Source organism: Dromiciops gliroides, chromosome 1 (genome assembly GCF_019393635.1).
Source record: "Dromiciops gliroides isolate mDroGli1 chromosome 1, mDroGli1.pri, whole genome shotgun sequence".
Classification (NCBI taxonomy): Eukaryota; Metazoa; Chordata; class Mammalia; order Microbiotheria; family Microbiotheriidae; genus Dromiciops; species Dromiciops gliroides.
In genome coordinates this window covers 699,298,728-699,326,586 of record NC_057861.1, presented here as the reverse complement: position 1 = coordinate 699,326,586, position 27,859 = coordinate 699,298,728, and the positions used below count along the sequence as shown (strand labels likewise).

At 44.6% G+C, this 27,859-nt stretch overlaps 1 protein-coding gene across 6 annotated transcripts in view; it reads right to left on the bottom strand.

The window, feature by feature from the left end:
* Positions 1-27,859, bottom strand: part of IQSEC1 (IQ motif and Sec7 domain ArfGEF 1) — an 801,393-nt gene that overhangs the window by 238,594 nt on the left and 534,940 nt on the right. For 5 of the 6 annotated variants that reach the window (XM_043980833.1, XM_043980814.1, XM_043980849.1 and 2 more), the window contains one exon: positions 9,806-9,850. The exons of the other annotated variant lie outside the window; for it this stretch is intronic. In XM_043980833.1, coding sequence (XP_043836768.1) covers positions 9,806-9,850 — 45 coding nt within the window. The remainder of the gene's footprint in view (positions 1-9,805; positions 9,851-27,859) is intronic. 6 annotated transcript variants of the gene reach the window in all.

The following is a 27,859-nucleotide window of genomic DNA, read 5'->3' as shown; positions in this document are numbered from 1 at the left end:
GAGAGCTGACTATACAGTGGTTATTCAGTGTTGGAACTCAGCTAAACTGAAATCCCAAGTCTACCTTTGGTCAAGAAACTTGACATCTGTCCCTCCTCTTCAAGGAAAAGAACTAATTAAGACTAAATAGGAAGAAGCCTGATTTTGCAACCAGAAGGAAAGTGTAAATCTCTGGAATTTAAAAATATGGAAACTCAGGGGCGGCTAGGTGGCGCAGTGGATAAAGCACCGGCCCTGGATTCAGGAGTACCTGAGTTCAAATCCGGCCTCAGACACTTGACACTTACCAGCTGTGTGACCCTGGGCAAGTCACTTAACCCCCATTGCCCCGTAAAAAAAAAAAATATGGAAACTCAGGCCTAAACTTAATGACCGAGTTAAAGAAGAATGAGCACCATCCAAACTCTTATCCTCTCCAGAACCAAGCTGAAGTGAGCTCCGCAACATAAGGCTGAGCTCATCAGGAATGGGGTGGTAAAAGCACTGAATTTGCAGCAAGAGGACTCAGCTTCCAATTACTGCCTGTGTGCCTTGGGGCCACAATAATAAAAAAAGTGGCTTTCTCTCTGGGTCTCAGTTTCCTCTTCTGTAAAATGAGATGGTCGGTGTATATGGTTTCTGAGATTCCTCCCAACCCTGTCTATAATCCTGTTCCACATCCAAAGCTAAGATCCCAGAAGTAGGCTACCTCTTCCCCTCCTCAGTTAATCAAGGGCATGGTAGTCAACATCCCCCCAGTGCAATTCGATCCAAAAAGAATTTATTAAATATACTTATTACAGCTAGATCTTTATTAGTACCAATAACGAATCCCATAAAGTGGTCAGATGTATTTGAATTTGCACCATTCAAAGTTATAATAATATAGACTATGGTGAGTAGTTAGAACCCAATATAAATGTTCAGTGCAAACTCAAATAATGCAACCACTTCACAGGATTCATTATTAGGACTAATGGAGGCCTAGTCCTGTGTGTTACGGAGAGAGATAGGGATTATATGAAGTGGAGGTCAGAAGAAAGCTTTTCAGGCATGGGGAGGTGGTTTCTACACAAAGACAGAGGCCAGAGATGTAATGTTGTAAAGTTGTATGATGCGTGTTGTTGTACAATGTAAAAATGTAATGTTCTAATGTTGTATGTGGGGAAATGCCAAGTAAGCTATTTTGTCTGGAACACAAAGTGTGTAAATGAGAATAATGTGAAATAAATCTGTAATGATAGGTGGGAGCCAGCTTGCTAGGGCTTTAAATGCCAAACAGGGGAATTTGGTATGTTGCCCTAGAGGGAAGAGGGAGCCATTTACAGTTCTTAGGCAACAGAATGGTCCAACTTAGGCATATTGCCCTGCCCTCCCCTCCCCCAACTCCTTTTACAAGACATTTTCTCTATAAGTAGCAATGACCGAATCTATTTCCTCCAGGCAGTAACTTTTCCTATAATATTTGAGAAGGCTAGGCACATTTTAATTATATACCCGAAACCTATACATTCTGGTGAAAAAGCAAGTGTCAGATGTTAGAGAAACACAAATTTAGAGCCAGAAGGGACTTAAGAAATCGTTTACTTTGTATACACTTTGATCTCATGGGTGGTTTTTTTTTGTTTGTTTTGTTTTTCGGGGCAACGAGGGTGAAGTGACTTGCCCAGGGTGCCCTGCTAGTAAGTGTCAAGTGTCTAAGGCCAAATTTGAACTCAGGTCCTCCTGAATCCAGGACTGGTGCTTTATCCATTGTACCACCTAGCTGCCCTGATCTTATGTTTTAACATGTATCCTTTAGTGGATTGTGAATTCCTTGAGGGCAGGGCTTTTTTTTTTTGTCTTTGTATCTTTTCCATTTAAAACATAGTAAATGTTTAATAAATATTTGTTGAATTGAAATTACCCCAACACCTCCCATTTGTAGATGCAGAAATGGAGGCCTTGAATGCGGAATTGATTTCCTCAAGGTCACAAAGCTAATTTGTGGCACAATTCCCCATTAGGTCTCCTGACTGCCAGTCCAGTGCTTTTCCCACTATATCACACTGCCTCTGTAATGCTAATTATACTCTGCAGAGGAAATAGAGTGGATTTTTTGCATGGAAAAAAAAAATTTGGTAAGATGTTCTCCTCTTTTCCCTGAGTGTGGGCACACACACACAGACACACAGCATTTAGCTTCCCTCTCATGCCTACTCTTAGGGAAAAATCAGTCTCTTGAAAAGGGGCCTTTGACCACCAAGGTCCTGGTTCCTGAATTCCCAGGCTGGGAACAGGATCCCAACCTCCTAAGTGGGCTGCAGTCCCAGATTGCCATTGGGCTCTGGGAGTTTTATCCCCAAAGTCTAGGACTCCTCCAAGACAATGAGCCAATCTGCAAGTTTTTCCAGTGATATCATGAAAAGCCGGCCAGTGCATGGCAATAGATGCAGCACATGTGGCAAACTGTCTCTGTCCAGCCCTCCCTTTACCACCGAGCAGGGGGAGAATCCCACAACGCCAGAACAGCAAAAATCTCAGTAGGCCTCCTACCTTTGTCACTAACTAGCTCTGTGACCCTGGATAAGACATGTTTTCCTTTTCTGGATCTGATTGGATTAAATGACCTCTAATGTCCCTGCTTAAGATTCTATGAGCTGAGGATTCTGTTATTGTGGGCTAATGACGTAGGTCCTGGGGACAACAGAACCCCTTGAAAGCCCCTAAAACAGTCAGGAGTCGGGCTTTCTTGCTTTGCTGAAACCTGTGGTGGGTGGTTCTAGGTGATGAAGTGGATAGAGTGCCCTGCTTGGAGTCCTGAAGACTCACTCATCTTTCTGAGTTCAAATCTGACCTCAGACACTTACTCAGCTGTGTGGCCCTGGGCAAGTCACTTAACCCTGTTTGCCTCAGTTTCTTCATCTGTAAAATGAGCTGGAGAAGGAAATGGCTAAACCATTATCTTTGCCAAGAAAACCCCAACCGGAGGGTCTGATGTAACTGAAAATGAATAACGGGTGGATTCACATGGTGAGTAAACTTTCCAGCTGGACCCTCACTAGGGCACAGACTGCAGGTGTCCATTGACCTTCATTTATTCCTCATTTATTCATTCATTCATTCATTAACAGCTATGCATTGAGGGGAAGGCATCGATGGAGACACAAAGATTATAATGTATGGAGTTCATGGATCAAAGTGTGCCTGCCATGAGGAAGAACAGAATAGATTTGGCCAAATGATAGATCAGCCCGGGAGATGAATTCAGGTGGGGTCCCCCCTTTCCCAATACAATCACAGTCTCATAGTTGAAACAATAATAAAAAATTATCAGCTCCCATTTATATTACATTTTAAGGTTTGGAACTCTCTTTCATGATGACAATCTTGTTAAGGTGACCTTAGAAACCAGCTAGTCCAGTTCCTCGATATTTGAAGAAATTGAATGAATAAGTGGATAAGTGCCAAAGAGAGCCTTAAAAAGTCCTCTAGTCCAACCCTCCCATTTTGCAGAGAAGGAAGCTAAGGCACAGAGAGGTCAAATGACTTGTTCCAGCGCCTAATTCAGGGTCTGGCATGTAGTAAGTGCTTAATTAATGCTTATTGATTGTTTGTCTAAGGTCACCAGCTTGGATAGGAACCCAGATACTCTGAATTTAAATCTTTCCAGTGCTTTCTTCTCTATCACCTACTGGCATTTCAGGAAGAAGTGAACCTCAATGTTCTTGACCCTGGTCCATACTTTGTATTGATTTTATTTCATTTACATTTTCCTGAAATACTAACTTTTTTCCCCCAGGATTCTTGAAATATCCCACATCACAATTTGTATTTTCATACTCAGTGTGTGCATTTCTGAGAGATACTTGAATCATATCACTGTTTGGAGGCTCTGAAAAAGAAGAGAATTTGGGATTTGGGCCTAGGGAGAAGATAATGTACATGCTTGGGTGCTGCTGTAGAGATGCACATCTTCATTGCCTAAATCCCACAGGCAGAACCTCCTATGAAAGGTGTTCATAAAAGCCTAACACTTTTAGAGAGACCTCCTGGGTCTGGTCAAAGAGAATAATGCAGGAGAAGATGATCAATTCATGGAATATTAGAGCTGAAAGGCTTAAAATTTTTTTTTTAGAGATCAGATAGACCAATCTGCTCATTTTCTAAATGAAGAAACCTAGATCTACACTAATGGTCTACCCCTCAGGAAAGTTTTATTGACTCCCTGGGAAAGAATCCTATAATAACTTCCACACTACCTTTCATGACTATAACACCTTCAAACTTTGCAGAGTGCTTTCAAATCTTTACTAGAGAGGCAGTGTGGTAGAGCAGATAGAGAGCTGGCCTTAGAGCCAGGAAGCCCTGGATTCAAGTTCTATCTTTGACACATACTGGCTGTGTGACCCTGAACAAGTCACTTAAACTTCCACTGCTATAGGTCACTCTCTATAAATTGCAGAGAAGTTGTTGACTTACATTGGTATAGAAAGTCTCCTCAACTGGGGATTTTCTATACCAAAGAAATCACTGATTATTTTGTGTTTTATTATTTTACATCTGCAATCTCCTTTGGTTCTCTCCATTACCTGGTGGGGTAGGTAAGGCAGGGTGTTACTCCCATTTGACAAATGAGGAAACTGAGGTACAGAGAAGCTAAGTGAATTGCAGAAGGTCACAGGGTGGGTTCATTCTGAACCTCTCTGAGTCCTAGACCTGGAAGTTGCAAAGAGACAAATTTAGGTTTGATGTCAGGAAAAAAATCCTACTAATTACAGTGGAATTTACTGCCTAGGGAGGCTATTGGTTGCTCCTTATTGGCAGTCTTTGGGCAAAGGCTGAATGGCCACTTGTTGGGCTTGTTGTAGCAGGGATCCCTTTTTGGGTATGATTTGAACTGGATGGCAATTAAGGTCCCTGCCAACCCTACAGTCCTGGGATTCTGTGGTCTTATCAAGGCACCACACTATTCTCAGCGCTAGAAAAAAATGCTTTACTCTTATCAGTGATACTAAAGTGTGAAAATCAGTACTGTATGATTTTTTTCCTTTCCTCTCTTGCTATTTGCAGCTCTTTCCCAGTCCCCTTCCCCCAGCTTCCAAAAAGCCTTAAAAGCTGGGGTTGACTGTAAACTGAACCTTTTCTAACAAGCAAATGGGGCCACATCATCTCCCCATCCAAATGGCTCAGGCTTAGAGTAGTGTTTTTTTTGTGAGTAATGAGTTCCATTAGCAGTTCCCTTCGTGGTATTCCAGCTCTTTCCCCAGCCCATAGATGTTAAATCAGCTCTGGAGAGGACACAATGGAGAGATAAAGTCTACCTTTAACAAAGGGCTTTGATAGATTCAAAAGCAGAAAGCCCCCAAACAGTTACCGCTCTCCTTTCCACCCAATCCATCTGCCAGGGCCTGCATTACCACATGCCTTTTTGCTCATACCAATGAAACTCTACCCACTTTTATCGGGATGGGGAGAGTGATGGGGAGAAACTCTCTCTTGTTTGGGTCTTCCAAAAACCATCTATCAATAGCTTATTACATGGAGTGCACTGGGCAATGAAACTCTGTTAATTGGGGTGGCTGGGATCTTAGTGGGCTATTAGGGTTTCTAAGGATATGGTAGAAGCAACATCTAATAAGACTAGAAAATATGTCACATTGGCTAGTTTTTCCCCTCAAAAGAAAATGAGACTTAAATGGTCCAGGGCATGAAGACTCAAGCTCTAATTATTTTCCCAGGTGCCTAAGGCATAAAAGTGTATAAGTAGTGAGGGCTTCCTTATGGACTTCTCACTGATGTAAGTCAACATACCCCTCTGACTTGGTGCCCCCGTCATGGCAAATACAGAGGTGAAGGGGGCTGGGCCTAATTGAATTAATTCCATATCTTGGCTGTTTAGGTTTTCCATTTTATTGGTAAGCAAACCTCTTTTGTTAAATATTTTACAGTTTATGGATATCTTGGCAGTTTGAGTACCTGGGTGGCTAGATGGTACACTGGGCCTGGCGTCAGGAAGACCAGAGTTCAAATCTAGTCTCAGACACTTATTAGCAGGGTGACGCCAAGCAAACCCCTTAATACCACCGCTTGCTTCAGTTTCCCCATCTGTAAAAAGGAGTTAAAATAGCATCTACCTCATAGGATTGTTGTGGGGATCAAATGAGATGATATTTGTACAGTGCTTAGCCCAGTGTCTGGCACATTGTAGACACTTGATAAATGCTTGTTCTCTTACCCTTCCCTTGATTTACTTCCAATACCAACCAAACCTGAACCCCCTGAGATCAGCCTGAGTCAAAACTGGTCCAGAATGGATGAGGTTCTTACCCACATTTGTCTGAGCAAGACCCTCTTGAGAGCCACCTATCTGTGGATCGATGCTGGAAACTCATCCTTGCTCTACTCCATAGAGAATCATATTCTCTGGATAGAGCACCGGCCCTGGATTCAGGAGGACCTGAGTTCAAATCCGGCCTCAGACACTTAACACTTACTAGCTGTGTGACCCTGGGCAAGTCACTTAACCCCAATTGCCCCACAAAAACAAACAAACAAAAAAAGAGAGAATCATATTCTCAGAGCTGAAAAGGACCCCTGAGGGTATCTGACCCCAGCTCCCACCCCACACATGAACTCTCCTCAACTGCATCCTCAATAGATGGTCATCTTGCCTCTGATTGAGCACCACAGTACAGTTTACTGCCACCTCAGGTATGTCATCATTGAAGGCTTCTGTTGCTATGGAGCCAATGTCTACCTCCCCCAATCTGTAAGATACAAAGCTGGAAGGAAGCTAAGAGCTCATTGGATCAGACCCCCTTGATTTTACAGATAAGGAAACAGAAGAAACATGGAAGTTCATACAGTTCACAAGTTCACATGGATAATAACAGCTTCCATTTCTACAGCACTTTAAAGTTTACAAATTGCTTTATCTTATTCAATTCTCATAATTACCCTGTAATTACTGAACTTAAATAGATCCTTCTTTAATGATTCAGTGGAAGAAAACTGGCTTTGGAATCAGGGGACCTGAATTCCAAACCTGACGCTGCTACTTACTACCCATGTGGTCTTGGGTAAGTCATTTCCCTCCTTTGGACCACAGTTTCCTCCTGCACAGAACAAGGGGGTTGGACTCCATGATATCTAAGATTCCTTTTGGCTCTTGGTTCGATCCTGGGATGATAGAACTGGACCCAGGATTTGAATTCAGGTCATCGCTCTTAGGAACATATAGGTCATACGCTCTTAGGAGTGTACATCTAGAGCTAGAAGGGACCTTAGGGGTCATCTAGTCAAACCTCATCATTTTATAGAGGAGAATAATGAGGTCCAGGGTAAATGACATAGACCGAGTTCTCATCAGTAGTAAGCACCAGATGTGGGATTTGAACCTAGAACCTCTGATTCCAAAGCCTTTCCTGTGTACTGGCCTCAGACTCCAAGTCAGGTGCTCTTTCCTCTACACTGTTGTCTACATGGCCCCATCAACATGCAGGGGAATCATTTTGACCATTGCCATTTTTTGTGGGGGGGCAATGAGGGTTAAGTGACTTTCCCAGGGTCACACAGCTAGTAAGTGTCAAGTGTCTGAAGCTGCATTTGAACTCAGGTCCTCCTGAATCCAGGGCCAGTGCTTTATCCACTGAACCACCTAGCTGCCCTGTGACCATTGCCTTTCATTGTTGGTTAATAAGAAATTCGCTTTAACGGAATGACAAACAGAAGAGGGTTTACTATATTTGGTAACATTCATGAATTCATAGTTTTTTGAGAGCTTATTATGAATTATGGTATTTTAAGATGATTCCCTTCACATTATTGTTAGGGTCCATTTATGCCTTAGTTCCTAACATATACAATACTTGAAAGTAATGAGATTATATTTCTTTTAAAACATTGTACCAGGACCACATTGACTGAATGGGTTGTCATCTCTGGGGTTGATTTAAGGGAAATGACAGGTACTTTTTTGGGGGGGGGGCGGGGCAATGGGGGTTAAGTGACTTGTCTAGGGTCACACAGCTAGTGTCAAGTGTCTGAGGCCAGATTTGAACTCAGGTCCTTCTGAATCCAGGGCCGGTGCTCTATTGACTGTGCTACATAGCTGCCCACAGGTACTTCTGTCAAGTCTCTCTCCTACCAGTAAGCCACGGTGACAGAAAGTTCACCATTAGAGCTTCATGTCTTTGGCTTAGGGCGTCATGTTAAGAAGGCAGCATGATGTCGGTGGAAAGGAAAGGAGACTTGGAATATGAGTTTGAACCCTGATACTTCAGACCTGAAGGAGCACAGGTCAGTAGCCATTTCCCTGAGCCTCAATTTCTTCATCTGTAAAACGGAGATAATGAAACTTGTACTGTCCACCTTATGTGATTATCTTAAACCTCGACTCTTGTAAGTCTGAGTTATTTTCATTATTGGTTAAAATTTCCTTCTATAGGAATAGAACAAACTATTATGAGCTATTAGCTTATAATTAATTATTGACCAAAAACATCCATTAACAGTTTGCTTTAATTTACCATATTAGCCATTCATCTCGCAGGGGGTTTCACAGAGGGTGGGTCATTTTGATGGGGTAAAGTCAAGGAAAGACAAGGGCTATAGCTTGAGGTACAGGATGCAGGCCTGGTTGGAGTATTTTGGCTAGGTGGAAGCATGATACATGGGGCTATTGCTATTCTTCCAACCAGGAGAAGGTTGTAATGAAAAGGGGAGGGACCAGACAGACAAAGATGGAGGCACAGAAGACAAACCAGTCATATTTTTGGTTGGAGGTAAGCCTACAACTTATATCTTATAGTCCTTTCCCCATGAATTCTCCATTTCTTTTCACTCCCCTCTCCCCCCTCTTTTGTTGTTTAATCATTTCAATCATGTCTGATTCTTTGTGACCCCATTTGGGATTTTCTTGGCAGAGATACATGAGCAGTTTGCCATTTCCTTCTTCCAGCTCATTTTCCATATGAGGAAACTGAGGCAAACAGGATTAAGTGACTTGCCCAAGGTCACACAGTAAGTATCTGAGGCCAGATTTGAACTCAGGAAGATGAGTCTTCCTGACTCCAGGTACAGCACCCTATCCACTTTGCCACCTAGCTGCCCTCCTTCTCCCCTCCCACTTTTTAAATCCAAGTAACTTAAGTTATATATTTTCCCCAGGTCTGGAGGTCTCAAGAGCCCACTAAACTGTGTATGTGTATATACATGAGGCTGCTAGTATGCTCCTCTCCTTTTTTTCTAAGATGATCAGGTCTCTGAGGGGATAGCATTTCCTTTCTGTCTTTATGCCTCTCTCCATAAAGCCTAAGTCAGGGCTTGGTGCTCGGGGAGTGGGACAGGATGGGAAACTCAGGCATAATATGTATAATTTTTTTTTTGGTGTGTGTGTGTGTGTGTGTGTGTGTGTGTGGCAATTGGGGTTAAGTGACTTGCCCAAGGTCACACAGCAGCTAGTAAGTGTCAAGTGTCTGAGGCCAGATTTGAACTCAGGTACTCCTGACTCCAGGGCCGGTGCTCTATCCACTGTGCCACCTAGCTGCCCCATAATGTGTATAAATTTAACAGAGCTTCCAGCTGTGTGGTCCAACTCCTGGCAGCTACTTTGCCTTTCAGGTCCCTTCAGTTCTGGAAAAGGGACATTACTTCTGCTGGGGCCAGAGAAGCTGCCCTGAAATCGCAAGAAATCCATGTCTTTCCTCTCATCTCATCCTCTATTTTCCTACTTTCCAGTTTGGGGTCAAACCATGCTGTTTGGTGGGATCCTTTGCCTCTAGGCTAGGTGTGCTGGGTCAGGGTGGTGGGAGGTGAATGGAAGGGGGATGGAAGAGAACGGTACCTGTAGTGATCAGTGGAGAGGCTGCTTCTGGTTTCCAGGGAACTCCTGGGATAGTAGCAGAAGTGGAAAAAAAAGAGAGTTACTGAATGTCAGTCACCAAGGGCCGGGGAATGAGACAAATGGTCAGACATCAAACATGCTTAGCACACACATGTGGGTTATCTAATGTTATCACTCTGGGGCATGTCTCCAAGAGCACAGACACCAGGTGAGGACCTTTTCTGGCCCCAGCAACTCCTGGAAGTGGTCACTAAGGTGTGGCCGGGCTGGAATCTGCCCTGATGGAAGTGGGAGCCATGGACCTTGGGAAGTCTTGAAGTGTCACATTGCACACGGGTTTTCAGGAATGTGAAAACATGAATATTTTGGCTTGGGGTTAGAGGCTTTTCCCTTCATAAGCCAATGACCATGTACTTATTCTCTCTCTTTAGGTAGCTTTTAGGAGAGACTACACAGTTGACCTCAGAGATTAGGATCTGGGGTTGAAAGGGGTCTTAGTAATGATCTAGCCCCACCACCTCATTTTATAGATAAAGAGGCTGAGGACTTCAGAGGGGAAGTGATTTTCTCAAGGTCACATGTGTGACCCACCCTCCCGGCTTTTTATTTCTCTCCATTGTGTTTATCTTGATTCTGTATATATTTAGTCTGTATATGCTTAGAAATGTATATGTCTCTGTTCTTCACATGACACTCCATCCCATCTAGACGCTTTTGCATTGACCCTTTCCTATTCCTGGGATCCACAATCTCCTCATCTCTACCACAAAGAAGTCCTCACTTCCTTAAAGACTCAGCTCAAGTAACGCCTTATACATAATGTCTTTCCTGGTCCCCCTCTCTCAAATGCTGGCTACTTCCTTTCCTAATTATTTTATATTCAGTCCAGTCATTTTTCAGTCGTGTTCAGCTCATCATGCCCCTATTTGGGGTCTTCTCGACAAAGATACTGGAGTTGTTTCCCATATCCTTATCCAGCTCATTTTTACAGAGGAGGAAACAACTCCAGTATCTTTGTCGAGAAGACCCCAAAAGGGGGCATGATGAGCTGAACACGACTGAAAAATGACTTGCACAGGGTCACCCAGCTAAGAAGTGTCTGAGGTCAGATTTGAACTCTGGAAGACAAATCTTTCCCGCACCAGGCTTGGCGCTCTGTGCACTATAGTGCCACATAGCTACCCCAAATACTTTATACACAAACACTTTCTATTTATTTATGTTGTGCTTATTCTGTATATATACACATATATTTTGGTTGTTTTCCCAATAGCATGTCAATTACTCAAGAGCAGGGACTGCTGCTTTTTGTTGTTTTGTTTTGTCTTTTCTATCTCTAGCACCCTGTATGGTAGCCTGCACATGGCTGGAACCAAATACATGCCTTATTGATTAATTAATTGATTGATGGTAAGCCACACAGGATTTGAATTCAGCAGAGCTATAACTAGAGATTCTGTCTATGAGGGCAAATTAATGGGGGGGGGGGGAGGTAGACATAGAATAGAAAACTGTTTGCCTTATTTGTGTGTAGTTTTGTCTGGAGAGAGGAAGTCCAAACATCATAGGATCCAGCTTCAGGTAAACCCTGATGATGGATGAAACCTTTAAGGGTAGTACCATATGACTTGGGGCTGGGGTGAGTAGACAACTGTCATTGGGAGGAAAAGTACCTCCTAGATGCTGGTAGAATGGGGGAAATCTCCAGTCACCCAGCTGTAGTTACAGCTTTGGATATCAGGCCTTTGCACTGTAAATTCAGGATGCTTTTCTTTTCTTTTCTTTCCTTTCTTTCTTTCTTTCTTTCTTTCTTTCTTTCTTTCTTTCTTTTATTTTTGGTTTTTGGCGTGGCAATGGGGGTTAAGTGACTTGCCCAGGGTCACACAGTAAGTATCAAGTGTCTGAGGCCAGATTTGAACTCAGGTACTCTTGAATCCAGGGCTGGTGCTTTATCCACTGTGCCACCTAGCTGCCCTCTCAGAATGCTTTTCACCACATTTTGCTGATATCTCTTTGATTCATTCATCACCACCTCAAATTTGGGGTATACAAGAAGTCCTGAGAATAGAGACTCATGGGATTTCTGGGTAAGTTAGGCCATCCCCATTCCACGCTCTTGCCCTGGCACCATCCTCTCAGTAGTCTCATCTGTGTATCCTTAGTGCCTAGTACGGTGCTCTGCACTAATAACTACTGTTTCTCAAACAGAATTCCACTGCTGAATTGTCTCTCTCCCTCCTCCTCAACCCCAGATCTCCCATTCTTGTCAAATCAGGCTATGAACATCCCCAAGGGCCTGGAGTCTCTCTCCTGGTTTTCTCAGTTCAGAGCTGACATAACCTTCCTATATCCAGAGAAAAAACATTTATCACTTCATGGATAAACAATCCCTCTCTTACTTCCCCTGAGAGAGGGAGAGACAGAGAAAGAGAGAAAGAGAGAGAGAGAGAGAGAGAGAGAGAGAGAGAGAGAGAGAGAGAGAGAGAGAGAGAGCGAGCGCACTGCATTCTGTCTGCTTTGGGATGAAGACTCCTGAGTTTGGAGGGAGAGAAAAGAAATGGGAGTCTTCACATATATGCCCTCAGCTGGCAATGCCACAGGCCCAGCTTGGGGCTGGGCTGATTCAGTGGGCTGTTGGACACAGTGTTCTTTCCCCTGAAGCATCATTTTCAAAGGTAGATTCCACCGAGGGGAAGCTGTGAGGCCCAGGTAAGAGAAGGCCTCCTTCCCTTCCCCCATACTTGGAGCATGGTTAGGGCATGAGGCTGGCTATTAGACAATGCCCCCTCCCCAGTCTTTGGTGGTGAAGACATTGTGTATGTGTGGGTGACAGAGAAGACAGTAATGAGCAGCCAGGCTTTGCTGATAAATTCAGGCCCCATAACCCTCAGAGTGACAGAGCATTCTGTCACCAGGGGAGCAATGCCTGCTAGCAGGAGTCAAAAGCCATTAAAATACCAGGTACTTATCTCAGCCCTGGGCAGCATCAGTGGCAGCAGGAACAGCTCAAGTACCCACTTTCCAGCCCTGGGGCCAAGGCCACCCAAAAGAAACTGGGTTGAAAGAAAGACACTGGGAAGGATGATTCCCCCCTCCCAATTCCCCCTCTCCCCTCCCAGGACTGTATCAGGAGGGTTGGAGCAAAAAAGGAGGTCTGGCAAGAAGTGGGGGGTAGGGAGACAAGCTTGACTAGAGCTCTTGACAGGTCTGCAGGGGTCCACTCCTGCAGAGGTAATTTGTCTTTCCAAGAAGCAAAGTCACCTGTCTCTATTACCTCCCTCTCTCCTAAACCCAGGACTAATTCATCTCTTCCCAGAAGCCTCTTCCAATTAAATCCCCTCAGGTCCAAACACTGGAATCATAGTTCCTAGCATGCTAAGTCTCTCAAGGTGGACAGGGTCTTGGGATTGGAGATTGAGAGGAAGAAGGCTCTGGACTATCTAGTTCGGTGGTCATCAAACTAGGCCCACCCCCATCCGCCATTTTTGTTTGGCTGCCGAGCTAAGAATGTTTTTTACATTTGTAAGTCGTAATTTACTGTATTCTAGCCCAGCCCCATCATTTTACAATGAAGGAATTGAGGTTTGGGGAGGGAAAGAGACCTGCGCATGGCTACCCGGTTAGATAATTGATGGAGCCGAGATGCAAATTCAGGTCTTTTGACTGAGTCAAGTGCTGTCTTCATCCCCATTTTGTCAACTAATTAGCAGGATTAGGACAAGCGGCAAGACTTGGAGCCTCAGTATCCTTGTCTGTAAAATGAGAATGATAATACCATAGAGTCTAATTGTGAGGCTCAATTGGAAGATGAAGAAAGTTGGAAAACCATAGATGCTGGTTGGTGTAAGGGGCTGTTAACACTGCTAACTGCTTTTATAAGCAAATTCCTCTTGCGTGACACAGAAGTCATGCCTCCCATTGGGAGGTCTGCAAGGTTCTTTTGGCACCTTTCATGTTTCCTCCCATGACATGGTTTCTTTATCCCTGGGGTGGGGGGGCCTGGGGCGGTAGGGAAAAGGTGGGTTGAGGTTGTTCTGCTCCCTCCAAGGGCAGGAGGTTTGTCTGCAATCCCTCCTCCCCAGGCTCTGCTTGCTCTACAATGCCCAGTGGTGCAGACCTAGATGTGGAGATAGGCCATGTGCTGCCTGACCCTCTGGGGCAGCCAGCTGTACTGGTACCCTGGGTCCCAGGCGACAGGAGGGATGTCACTGTGGCTGGCCCACTGTCAAATAATAACCAAGATGACTGCTTATCAGGAGGGGGCCAGGCCTCTAATCAGAGACAGTCAGAGAGAAAGAAACTTAGGCCTGCCCCAATCCCAACCTCTTCTGGCCTCAGGTTAGCTGTTTGATTTTGCCTAAAACATTCTAGTAGTCATTTACTTGGGACAGCTAGGGGGCACACCGGATAGAGCACTGGGCTTGGAACCAGGAAGACTCATCTTCATGAGTTCAAATCTGGCCTCAGACAATTACTAGCTGTGTGACCCTGGGCGAGTCATTTCACCGTTTGTCTCAGCTTCCCCATATGTAAAGTGAGCTGGAGAAAGAAATGGCAAAACCACTCCAGTATCCTTGCCAAGAAAACCCCAAAATGGGTTCACAAAAAGTTGGACACAACTGAAATGACTAAACAGCAACAAAGTCATTTACTGCTCGGGTATCTCTTAGTACCTTCTTCCCTGATCTTCACCTCTCCTATGATTTGTAGGCATGCCACCCCTCCCCTCAATTAATCTGTATTTATTTTGCATATCTTGTGTCTTTACAATCCTCCCACCCCATGTTAAATTCCATGAGGGCAGAGGACATTCATTTTTGTCTCCCCAGAGCCTTAGCCCAGTGTCTACATTCATTCCATTCTCTTCCCTTCCCCATCTCTCCCTCTTGGTGAACCATTTGAACTCTATGTTGTCCTCTTTGGAGTCTTTTGCCCCTTTTATCCATGTGAAGATTTTATCTTTCTAAGCCCCCATCTAGAAATACTTCCATGGTCTGCTACTTTCTGCTATCAAATAAAACTGGAGCATGTCATGAATTCATGTTGATGAGTCTGCTACAAATTTATATTGTGTAACCTCAACTGGCCCCTCATGATTGCAAGGCAATCCTTCTACACGTCCCTAATTGACTCATTATCCCACCCAACGCAGTGGTTTTTCCAAACCTCCTCATCCCATCTCAAACCTCTCCCAGCTCCCCCTCTCTTCACTATCTCAGCTAAAAACGTTGCCTCATGTTTCACTGAAAAACTCCCTAAGAGTGAGCCCCCCTTTCTCCTTTCTCCATAATGCTCTCACCCAGACGCCTTCTTCCACTTTTTCCTCCTTCACCTGTGCTTCATATGAATGGCGCTTCTTCTAGCCAAGGTGGACCCTTTTATACCCCCAAGTGATACCACTCTCCAGCCAGACTTGAAACCTAGGAGACATCCCAAACTCGTCACTCTCTCTCGTCCCCATATCTCATCTGTTGCCAAGCTCCAATGATCTATCTTCATAACCTCCTTTGTGTATGTCTTCTGTTCTCCTCCACCACTATGGTGCAGACTCTCATCACCTCATCACAACAGCTGATGCCGGCTCTGCCTGCCTTCAGTCCCTCCCCACTCTAGCCCACCCTCCAATCAGCGGTCAAATGGATCTTCCTTAATCACAGGTCTGCCATTGTCACTCTCTCATTCATCAAACTCCATTGCCGCCCTGTTATTTCCAGGATCAAATGTAAGATCCTCATTTGGCTTTTTTGTTTGTTTTGTTTTCGTGGGGCAATGAGGGTTAAGTGACTTGCCCAGGGTCACACAGCTAGTAAGTATCAAGTGTCTGAGGCCGGATTTGAACTCAGGTCCTCCTGAATGCAAGGGCAGATGCTTTATCTACTGCACCACCTGGCTGCCCCCCTCATTTGGCTTTTAAAACCCTTTGAAACCAGGGGCAGCTAGATGACGCAGTGGTAAAGCACCAGTCCTGGATTCAGGAGGACCTGAGTTCAAATCCAACCTCAGACACTTGACACTTACTAGCTGTGTGACCCTGGGCAAGTCACTTAACCCTCATTGCCCTGCAAAAAAACCAAACCAAACCAAACCAAAACGAAACAAAAAAACCCCCCTTTGAAACCACCTGGTCCCTTCCTTCCTTTCTGGTCTTACACTTCACTCTACTCCATGCACTCTATGATCTGGGGATCTTCTTCAGACCTACCATCTTCCAGCTCTGTGCTTTTGCAATGACTGGGTCCCAGGCCTGGGACTCTCTTCCCTCAGCTCAGCCTCCTGACTTCGCTGGCTTCCTTCAGGTCTCAGCTAAAAGTCCCACCTTCTGTGAGGAGCTTTCCCCTGTGCTCCTGAATCTTAGCATCTTCCCTCTTGTATTACCCTGGATTTATCTTGTGAATGTCTTGCTTGCACATAGCTGTTCTTCTTCTGTCTCCCTCATTAGACCGTGAGCTCCCAAGAACTGACTGAGAGCCGGGATGGCTTTTGTCTTTCTTCTGTAACCCTGGCACTTAGCCCAGTATCTGGCACACAGTAGGTGCCTAATAAAAGCTCGATGAATTGAAATGACTTGAATCGAAGAAGGATTCACAGGGAAGTATTTCCAGGAGCTCAGAGCCCCTTGGATGGTTGGAGATGGGAAGGGAAGCACAGAGGAGATGAAGAAGACAGTGAAGTGTAGTGGAGTACTGAGTTCTGCTCCTGTGTACACTGTTACCTGGGTAATCTTGGAGTCCCTGGGCTTCATCTGTCAAATGAGGGTATTGGACTGGATGACCTATAAGGGATATTCCAGTTCTGAATCTTATGGGACTTAGGATCCTATAACCAACCTGGGCCTCAGTTTCCTCCTCTGTAAAATGAGGAGGTTGGATGGTCCCTTCCAGCTCTAAGTTTCTGATCTCTGATATGAAAGACCTAGCCCAGACCAGAGGGATCTTGGGTGCAAACAGACAGTCATCTCTTCCCATCCTGAGCTTCTCACTGTGTTTGATTCTGCAATGGTCACCAGTAGTGACAGCGGGACTTCAGGTATCAGTAACTTTGATCTCAGGATGAAACAGGCCAATAGGAGAGAGTGACGCATGACCTCAGAGGGGGAGAGATAGGGTCTCTGGAGAGGTGGGCTCTGATCTCCAGACAGGGCAGCAATCATGGTAAAGAAGGCTGAAGTACCCTTCAGAGGTAGGACAATGGGCTGCCTTGGTCCTGTCCTGGGCCTGCCATTAGTCTAACAGCTGGTCCCGGACCCCAGGCTTGTGGTCTGGCTGCCTCTCCAGGAGAAAGAAATGATCTGTTTGCCAAGCGACCACGGGGTACCCCAGTCTGAGTGATACTGGGAGGACCTTGCGTGTGCAGTGAGGCCTTGAAAATCCCAATAAGGAATGACAGCATTTTTTTTTAACCAGGAAGCTCTTATTTGGTCTGTAAACAATCTCTCCCTTTAAGATCAATGCAGGCAGGCAGGCAGAGAGCAACCCCTCTTGAGGGAGTGGTCCTTGGAGCTTAGATGCTCGAAAGAATGGCATCTCTTCATCCATGCCAAGCCTGGGCATGGCAGAGTCCCCTCTATTTAATTCACGGCAAAAGTAAGGATGGTCCCCTGCCTGGAGCCATCTCCTTGGCAGTGCCAATGTACCATCTGCCCAGCGATTTTCTCATCTTCCTATCTATGTCCATAGAGCTCACCTTCCTGAGACTGGAGGGGTTCTGGGGGAAAGGAGAGAAAACTCATCACCACAGAGGGACATCTACCGTAGTCCATTGAACATGACAGGCCGAGATAGATATTCACTCTGGTGACATTAGATTTTTCACCGAGCCTAATGTGTATCCAAAAGCAATCTGGGCACAGATGTGTTGGGAGATATGGAGCTGAGGTTGGGGGTGGGGTGGATCTGGACGGACGTAGTCATTTAATCTCCATGTGTGAGCATGTAGCATATAAGCAAGGCCTCTGAGAGCAGAGGTCAACTCTCAGGGGACCACAAGGCCAGAAGAGTGGGAACAGCAGACATCCTCAAAAGTAATCATTTATGATTAATACTAGCTAGAGTTATTGTTATAATTATTAATAGTTACTTGAATTTATGAACGGCACTTCATGGTTCACAAAGCACTTTATGTGAAGTGATTTCATTTGATCCTTATAGTTGCCCTCTGAGATGGTATGACTCAGTGTCAGCAATGGCAGTGGAGACAGAGGCCCTTGATTCAAATCCTGCTCCCAACACTACATGTGTGACCTTGGGCAAACTGTTAACCATTCAGGACTGCAGTTCCAGTAAAATGAAGGAAGGTGAACTAGCTGACCCCAGTTCCCTTTGAGCTCTAAATCTATGATGATTACAGAGCTATGGTACAACATGTTAATATCTATATGGATATAATATTAATATTAAGTATCGTATTAAGTATCATAAGCCCCATTTTACAGGTAAGAAAACCGAGCTCAAGGAATTTAATTGGCTTGCCCAAGACCTCAGGCTCTCTCAGTGCTGCTGAAGAAATAATGTCACAGTAATAAGATGTGTCAGTTCCAGGACTGACCTTTCCTGTGATGGTCACAAAGCTACTCTTTACTTGCAGTTAATTGGTTTGCCCATAGCTAGTAAGCAGCAGAGCCAAGACTTACAGCCTGGGTCTCTGACTCTATGCTATGGGGGCTCCTAACAGGAGCCATCTCAAAGGCCCAGAGACAAGCCCCAAGTTTTCTTTAGCCATGTATAAACCCCTGCACATACTTTGTATTAAAAAATTTTTTTTTCATATGTCCCCTTCTCAATGTTAGGAACACAAAAAACAGATATTAGCATAAAATTAATTTTTAAAACTATGCCTTACAGGCCATTTGGCTCACGGATTTCAATCACATCTGTGTCACAGAGACTGTGAGGTTTGTCTGGTACAATAGTTCAAATAAGACCTAGAATGCTTTTAATCATGTTTGTTCGCTCAAAGTTTTTGCTGCCTTCATTAAAAAAAAAAAAACAAAAACCCCACAGACGTTGCTTCCTAAGCTGTTTGTGATCATTTGAGTGGGACCAACCTTCAAAGCCTTGCTCTGCTAGGAAATATTACATGAATAATATTTATAGCTGACATTTATATAGGGCTCTGGGGTTTGCAATGCTCTTTACATAATTCTCTCAATCAGCTTTCAAGTAGGTGCTTTTATTTTACAGAAAGGGAAACTGAGGCTCAAAGCGGTCGAGTGACTTGCCCAGGGTCACATAGCTGTGAAGGGTCTGAGGGAGGATTTGATTCTGTTTTTCCTGATTCCAAGCTCAGCACTCTTCATGACCTCTTGGACAAAGGAGCAGGAACCCAATGGATGACACCAGGGTCATTTGGGAGGGTTGTCTCATTTGGGGATGTCCAAATTCCACTTGTAAAACCATTTCCCATGTTCTATGGTCAGCTATTTATATTTTTATGCAGCTGGTGACACTTGCTAGGGTTCTATTAATATGAAATCCATTCATACTGACATGTTTGAATAGCATCCTCGATCCAGCTGACTGTGCTCACAGGATGGACTCAGATCAACATGTCAGCTGGTGAAAGCACAGTCTTTAATAAGCATCTTGGGTGTGGGGCCCCTGTTCTGAGGCTGCCTATAGAAAAGTGGCCACGATCAGCTAATGCAATGTTGGTGCAATGGAAAGGGGGCCTTGGGTTTGGACTTAGAAGACTTAGATTTGAATTCATGTTGTATGACGTTGGGAGGGTCAATTCACTTGAACTATACGATCTCTGAGGTCTTGCCCAATTCTAAAGTCCCGCTGCCTTGCAGTCTCGAAACTTGCCATCTGTGTGATTTTGGAAAAATCAACTTGAGCCTCGATTTTCTCATCTTGAAAATGGGACTCACAAAACCTATTCTCTAGCTGGATTGTTTTGAGGGTCAAGTGAGTTTGTGTTCATCAAAGTGCTTTAAAATTTCTAGGAATACTTAAAATAGGAGTTTTGCTGCTATTCTCTTCCCCTTCCCCTCTTCTTCTTCCTCCCTACTCTCACTTCTCTTCCCTATTGAGAAGGGTACTTTGGTGGGTTCTGTCATCTTCCACAAGCTGTTGACATACAGATGAAAAAATAAGTCGATGGTGGCTTTCCCAGGGCCACGGTGACAAGACCTGGGGACTGGGTCTGGGAGACAGCAGCTACTCAAGGGACAGACTCCTGGCATGACATTCTGTTCCACAATGTTTTCTCTCTCCAATCCCTCATGGGTTGCCTTTGGCTGGCATCCTCTAAAAATGCCAGGGAGGGGATGGGAGAAGCTGTTTCTGCAGAACACCACGTGGAAGGCCTCCTGTCGCCCAGAGGCAGTGATGTCGGCCTGAACAACAAGCCCATTGAGTGGACAGCAAGCAGGCCGACCCCGTGCTTTCTCAGTACTGCAGAAGAAATAATATTACCAGTCATAAGATGTGTCAGTTCCAGGACTGTCATTTCCTGTGATGGGGTACAAAGCTACTACTGTAAACAGCCCTGCAGAGAGTTGACAAAAAAAAACACTCAAAAACTAGGCAGCAGCCAAAATTCTATTTCTCTGCAAACTTGGCATCGGTCTTGTCCTCTCCTGGTACCTCCCGATCCACCTCCTGTTCTCAGTTTACCATGAAAATCATGTGGAAAAAGATCAGGATTATATATACTATGCATGAAGGAAGCTCACAAATAGGATAGGAAGAGGGATGGACTGGGGATTTCATTGGTATAGAGAACTCCCACGTAAGGAAAGTCCCTCTACCATGCAGGTCATCACCTTCTCTGCAACCCATATGGAGTCTTAGAGAGGTGATTAGTCTAATGAGGGGTTAAATGACTTTCTTGACATCACACAGCCAATATATGTCAAAGGCATAACTTGAACCCAGAACTCATCTTCCTGGCTTTGAGGCTGGCTCTCTAGACACTTTGTCGTGCTGTCTTTTATGCGGAAAATTAATATATTTTTTTGTGGGGCAATGAGGGTTAAGTGACTTGCCCAGGGTCACGCAGCTAGTATGTGTCAAGTGTCTGAAGCCATATTTGAACTCAGGTCCTCCTGAATCCAAGGCTGGTGCTTTATCCACTGAGCCACCTAGCTGCCCAGAAAATTAGTATTTTTAAATTGATCATTGGATATTTTTAAATTGAACTAGAGTGCACCTCAGAGATCATCTAGTCTGGATAGCTTTAACTTTTTGGGGTCTTGGAGCCCTTTGGCAACCTGGTAAAACCTATGGACCCGTTTCTCAGAATAATGTTTGTAAATGTATAAGGTTACAAAGGAGACCAAGATAAAGGAATGATTTCTCTCCCTCCCCCATCTGAGTTCATGCATCCCCTGAAATCTATTTATAGACCTTTTAGAGGAAGATGAGCGCCATTTGAAGAACTCTTGATTGAGTTCAAGTCTCTCATTGTAAAGAAGAAATTGGGGGGCAGCTAGGTGGCTAAGTTGATAAAGCACTGGCCCTGGAATCAGGACGATCTGACACAAATCTGGCCTCAGACACTTGACACTTATTAGGTGTGTGACCTTGGGCAAGTCACTTAACCTTCATTGCCCCCCCCCAAAAAAAAAAAGAAGAAAAAGAAACTGAGGCACCAAAGGGAGTAACTTTCCCAATGTCGCACAGCTGGTTAGCAGCAGAGGCAGGGCTAGAGTCTCCTGACCCCTAGGTCAGTGGTGTTTCTGCTCTCCCAGTTTCATCTCTTGAATCAGGCCAATGGCCACTTCTGTACCACAGGTCTTTATCACATCTAGCTTGAACTATTAGAGTGTGTAATATGAACAAGTGAATGAATAATGAATGAATAGATGAGTGAGTGAATGAATGGAGAAGCATTTATCTAGTGCTAATGTACTGTGTACCAAGCGGTGTGCTCTACTCTGGGTTTACAAATCCAGACTGAAACAGTTCCTGCCCTCACGGAGCTTCCGTTCTAAAGTAAAGTGATTTTCCTAAAATGCAGGTGTGACGGTATTATTCCACTCTAGTGAGGAAACAATTACTCCAGTGGCTTCCTATCACCTCTAGGAACAAGTCTAAAGTCCTCTCTTTGTCATTTAAAGTGGCTTCTTTCCATTCTTTCCATGTACTCTACATCACACTGGCCTCCTTGCTACTTCTCAGACTCATGAGACAACACGTAAGGGAAGCGGTGTCCAGGGAAGGCCCTTTTAGTCTAAGAAGTCAGAGGGATAATGATAGGCTTCCAAGTGGTCTCCCCGTCTTCTATTTCTCTCCTGTGTCTATCTCTCTACAAAGAGGGTTCTGGAAAACACCATCAAGGAAAACCACAAAGCCAGTTCCACGAAAGCCAATGAGATCAGTCAGGCCAAGCACCACGTGTTTTCTCATCCACGTTCATTTAAAGGATCACAGCTTTAGAGTTGGAAGAAATTTTAGAGATTTTCTGGCCCAACCCCATCATTTTTACAGGCGGTTTTTTAGTTGTGTCTGACTCTTCATGTCCCCCTCGGGGGTTTTCTTGGCACAGATCCTGGAGTGATTTGTTCTTTCCTTCTCCAGCTCATTTTACAAATGAGGAAACTGAGGCAAATGGGGTTAAGTAACTTGCCCATGGTCACATAGCCAGTAAGTGTCTGAGACTGGATTTGAACTTAGGTCTTCCTGACTCCAGGCCTGGTATCTATCCACAGCACCACCTAGCTTCCCTCATTTTACAAAGAGAAAAACTGAGACTCAGAGAGAAAATGTCTTACTCAAGGCCATATGGCTTTGTAGAATAGCTGGATCTGAACACAGGTCCCTTGTGATTCCAAATTCAATAATTTTCCCACTACAATATGATCTGATGGTTGGAATCCTGGACTTGGAGTCAGTAGAACCTGGGTTCAAATTCTGACTTTGAAACATATGTGTGACCTTAAAGGGTCACTTAACCTGTCTCAAGCCTCAGTTTCTCCATCTAGGAAATGGGAAGAATAATAGAACCTACCTCACAGAATTGTTGTGAGGACCAAATGTGATAACATATGGAAAACATTTTGCAAACCATATAGAATTAAGGAAATGCTATCTGTTCTTATTATTCAACTTCTTTGAGACTCAGTTTCCTTCCCAGTAAAAGGAGAAAATAATACTCTTGCAAGGCCTATGAGATTGTGAATGTAAAAAATTTTGCAAACCTTGAAGCTTTTTATTTACTACTACTACTACTACTGCTACTGTTACTGTTATGTTGCTGCTGCTGCTCTTCTTCCTCCTCCTCCTCCTCTTCCATAATCCTTTGATGGAAAAAGCACTGGTTTTTGAGTCAGAGGACTTGGATTCAAATTCTGACTCAGACATTCGATACTTGTGTGACCTTGGGAAAATAGGTCCCTTCATTGCTCTGGGCCTCAGTTTCCTTATCTCTAAAAATGAGTGAATTGGACCAGATGAGCACTAATGACCCTGCAAGCTCCTGTAATCCTCAACTGCCCTATTTCATGATGACCTCTTTTTCTTGTTGTCCTACTAGAGGGGAGCTCTCATCATTTCTCTGTCCTTCTCTAGTCTTCCCCTTCACACCTATTATGGGCACACAGTAGGCTCTTGCTAAATACTTATTTATTTATTTATTATTTTGGTGAGGCAATTGGGGTTAAGTGACTTGCCCAGGGTCACATGGCTAGTAAGTGCCAAGTGTCTGAGGCCGGATTTGAACTCAGGTACTCCTGAATCCAGGGCTGGTGCTTTATCCACTGCGCCATCTAGCCGCCCCACTAAATACTCATTGATTGATTGAAGAGAGGAAGAGGAGGAGGAAGAGAGTCAGATCTTTTCCTTAAGAAATTGTCAGGATTATTGAGGAGAAAAGATAGATACAGCAGAGACAATTGGAGAATAGCTCAAGACTCTGTAATATAATAAATATATATAACATATATAATATAATAAACACATACAACATATATAATTATATATGATATAAAAGATATAATATTACATATTATAATATATAACATACAATATGACAATATAATAACATGCAGTAACATGTAATAGATATAATAAAATTAGTCTTTCCCAGTGTGTGGGATCTTGAATTTTAGTTTTAATCTGGGTGCTTCCTACCTGCATGACCTTGAGAAAGTCACTTTCCTTTGGGGAACCTCAACCTGCTTATCTGGAGAGCGAGGGGATCAGACTAGACTATCTCTATAATTCCTTCTAGCTCTTAAGCTCTGAGCTCTCTGATCTGGCTTAGCTGTCCATGATCAATCAATCAGTCAATCAATCAATTAATACTAGCATTTATATAGAGCTTTAAAGTTTGGAATTTGCTTTCCATCTGTCATCTCATCTGGTCTTCACAACAACACTATGAGGTAGGTTCTATTGTTACCATCCCCATTTTACAAATGCAATAACTGAGGCTGAGCAAGGTTAAGTGACCTGCCCAGGGCTGTGCATCTAAGTAGGCATCTGAGGCAGGATTTGAACTTGGATCCAAATCCAGTGTTCTATACAATGCACCTAGGTGGTGCCATGGTGCACAAAGAACTGGGTTTGGAATTAGGAAGATTCATCCTTCTGGGTTCAAATCCAGCCTCAGACCCTTAATAGCTGTGTGACTCTGGGCAAGTCTTTTAACCCTGTTTGCCTCAGTTTCCTCATCTGTAAAATGAGCTGGAGAAGGAAATGGCAAAACATTTCAGTATCTCTGCAAGAAAACTCCAAATGGGGTCACAAAACGTTGGACATGACTGAAATGACTGAGCAACAACAACAATACAATGTACCACCTAGTGACCTCACCGTCAATCAGCTAATCTATCATTCAATCAACAATCACCTATTATATCACAAGCACTATGGTAGGACCTGAGGATGCAAGATAAATATGGAAAAGTGCTTAATACCAAGAAGCATATATTTTATAGGGTGACACAAAAAGTACACGTAAAAATATAAATAATTATAAGCAAAATAAACAAAGTAATGGGGAAGAGGGGAGCTTTGAAGCAAGTTGTGGGGTCTAAAGGGAGAGATGAGAATACCGTGCATTCCCAGAAAGGGGGACAAGATCCAAAGACAAGACATGGAAGAACAGCAAGTCAATTTGGCTGAACTATAGAGTGAATGAAATGGGAATAACCTAGGCTAGAGCTAGAAAGCTAGGATAGAGTCTGGTGGTGAAGGGTTTTAGAAGCCAGATAGATAAGATTATTTGGTTATAGGGAGAATAGGGAGCCACAGTCAATGAAGTTTATGGAGGAAGGGAGAGCCATAGTTGGGTCTGAGCTTTGAAAAAATTAGCTATGTGGAAAATGAAGTGAAATGGGGCAAGACTTGAGAGAGATTCCAACTCCATGGGCTCCGGGTCTCTCACCAGCCTATCTGTAGTAGCCCCATCAAACTCTCTGCCAGTGGCCACAGCCCCCAGGAAGATGACCATCCTCACACCAAGCAGAAATCCACTGGCCTCCTTTGAGGCAGTAATGTCACACTCTGCCAAGCAACCCTACTTGAATCCAAGTTGTTTCCTTTTCTTGTTGAGCAAAAGACTGTGTGTTCGCACAGGGCTGCCTTGTTCTCCTCCTTTTCCTCTGCTGCTCACACTTAGCTTAGCTTCTGTGTAAACACTAGAAAGCAGGGGAGGGACACAAGGAGAATTCCACCAGTTCACTTTACCAAAAGGAAACTGAGGGGCAGCTAGGTGGCGCAGTAGATAAAGCACCGGTCCTGGATGTAGGAGGACATGAGTTCAAGTCCTGCCTAATACTGCCTAATACTTACTAGCTGTGTGACCCTGGGCAAGTCACTTAACCCCAATTGCCTCACCAAAAAAAAAAAAAAAAGGAAACTGAGGCCCAGGCATGGAAAGTTATGTGTCTGTATTAACAAAAGTGGTCAGGGAGAAAGTCCTCAGGGAGGAACACAGAGGTCTACACCCAACCCAAAGACTCATTTTGGTGCAGGCTTCATTTGGAGTCAGGACATCTGGGCTCTTCTGCATCTTATTCGCTTTAGGGGCCCCTCGGGCAAGTCACTTTTCCCTTGAGCTCTCGGCCTCCATTTTCTCTTCTGTCAAATAATGGGTTTGTAACTGATGACCTCTGAGCCCTTCTCTGGCACTGTGAGCACCTCCAAACGCCCTCATTTTGCACACGAGGAAGCAGACGGGCAAAATGATTTGCCCCAAAAGATAAAAAATAGACCTAGTAAATGGTGGCAGGGTAGGATTTGAACCTTGGTCTTCTCACCCTTTTCTTACCTAGTGTTCTTTCCCCTGTACCAGGCAGGAGGAGTAGGCAGTGAGCCCTGGTTCTGGCCAATAGCCTCTCTAGGGAGAGAGGAGTCAGGGTACATTCTCTACCAATGGGTTTCCATTAAACCAGAAGATTGAGGTCCTGGGAGGCTAGGAAGCCCAGGACAACTTCCAAGGACACACAGAAGCCCAGGGCCAGCTGAGCTTGGAGACAAACACCCACCAGCTGCTGCCACCTGGAGGGGCCCCAGGAAATAGGCCATTAAGCAGGATACTGCTTTGGAGGAGAAGTGCCCGGGCCCCACCTGCTCCTGGTGGAAGCTGCCAACTTTGGGCCTGCAGGGAGTGGGGGTTGGAAGGGTGGCAAATTCCAGCCTCAGCCCCTGTGAGCCGGGCTGAAGGCAGCCTTGGGGAGTTAAAGGACCTCAGTTTGAGCTGTCCTTTCACACACTACGGACTAGCTGTGTGACCACCTTTTCAAAGCTTCAGTTTACTTATCTGTAAAATGGGACAGTGATACTTGCCCTCCCACATCATTGGGAGGACCTAGACAAGACTTGTACGTTCGATAAACATGTGATTAATATTTTGACATAGTAAGTGTTTTATAAATGTTTGTTGGGTAGATAAACACACATGAGCAGCTTCCCCAGGGAGCATCAGGGACAAGCAGAGGCCTCTGGGCTCAGCTACCCAATCCTTCCTTCCAGCCCTTGAGTGTTCCCTGGAGTTTCAGATGATAGTTCTAGAGTTTGGGTTCTCTGACTAGGACCCCAGGGTACACTGGAAAGAACTCTTGGGCAAAGGAGACCTAGATTGTAATGGGGGCTCTGGCAACTTCCCAGCTGTGGGACCTTGGGTAAAACCCTCCCCTTTTCTGAGCCTCAGTTTTGTCATTTGTAAAACGGGCATAATGATACTGCCACTGCCTGTTTTGCTTTGTAAAGTGCTACAGAAATGCGATTTTTTTATTCTTGTAAACAACCAGCTTGTTTGGGAGGAGCAGGGCTCACACAGGCAAATGGCTCTTTTTGTGATGTCTAAGCCCAAGGGTTTGCTGGCAAATGTTTAAAAACTGGCTCTCTGAAAATTTAAGTCGATAGGCATTATTTACATTTTCTCCATCCCTTTCTTAAGTCTAGACAATAAACAAAACAATAAATCAAGCACTGATTTGTAACATTTGCCATAAATGTTCACACTGAAAATTTAGCATTTGGCTCTGGGTTGGAGGCAGCTCCAGCACACCCCTGGCTGGGTCTGTCCTGCTAAGACCCCTCAGTGATTTTAGGGAAGACCATCCGTTGGCTGGGGAGAAGCAGCTGCCCCCTCCAGGCCACTCTGGCAGCAGGAAGAAAGGTCTCCTCTAGAGTGCCTGGGAAATGCTGCTTTGGGGATGTTTCCTCTGCCTCCCGATCAAAGAAAAAAAGCCTTCCCCTGTAAGCCCTGCTCTCAATGGTTCCTGGAGGAGACCACTTCCTTTCAAGAGAAGTTGGCCGCTCTGCCTTGAATTCCTTGGCAATGGCAAGTGCATTCGATTGTGATGAGGAGATGGAGGACCCCAGCAATGTTTGGCAAGGGGATCTGCCCCCTCCTTGGAGCCAGCCAGCCTCTCTCCCATCACCACTAAACATCTTCCAGCCTCCATCCTACAAGAAGTCGCTGTTATACTGCCCTGAGAGGGTCTATAGCGTTGCGGTGCCATCGTCTGTGGCAGATCTAAATCTAGGAGGCATTTCAGAGCCTGTGTGGTCCAGCCTGCTCATTTTACATGGGTAAACTGAGGCCATCTTGGGATCAGAGATCAGGATCTAGAAGGGACCTCACAGCCTCATTTGAGGGTCA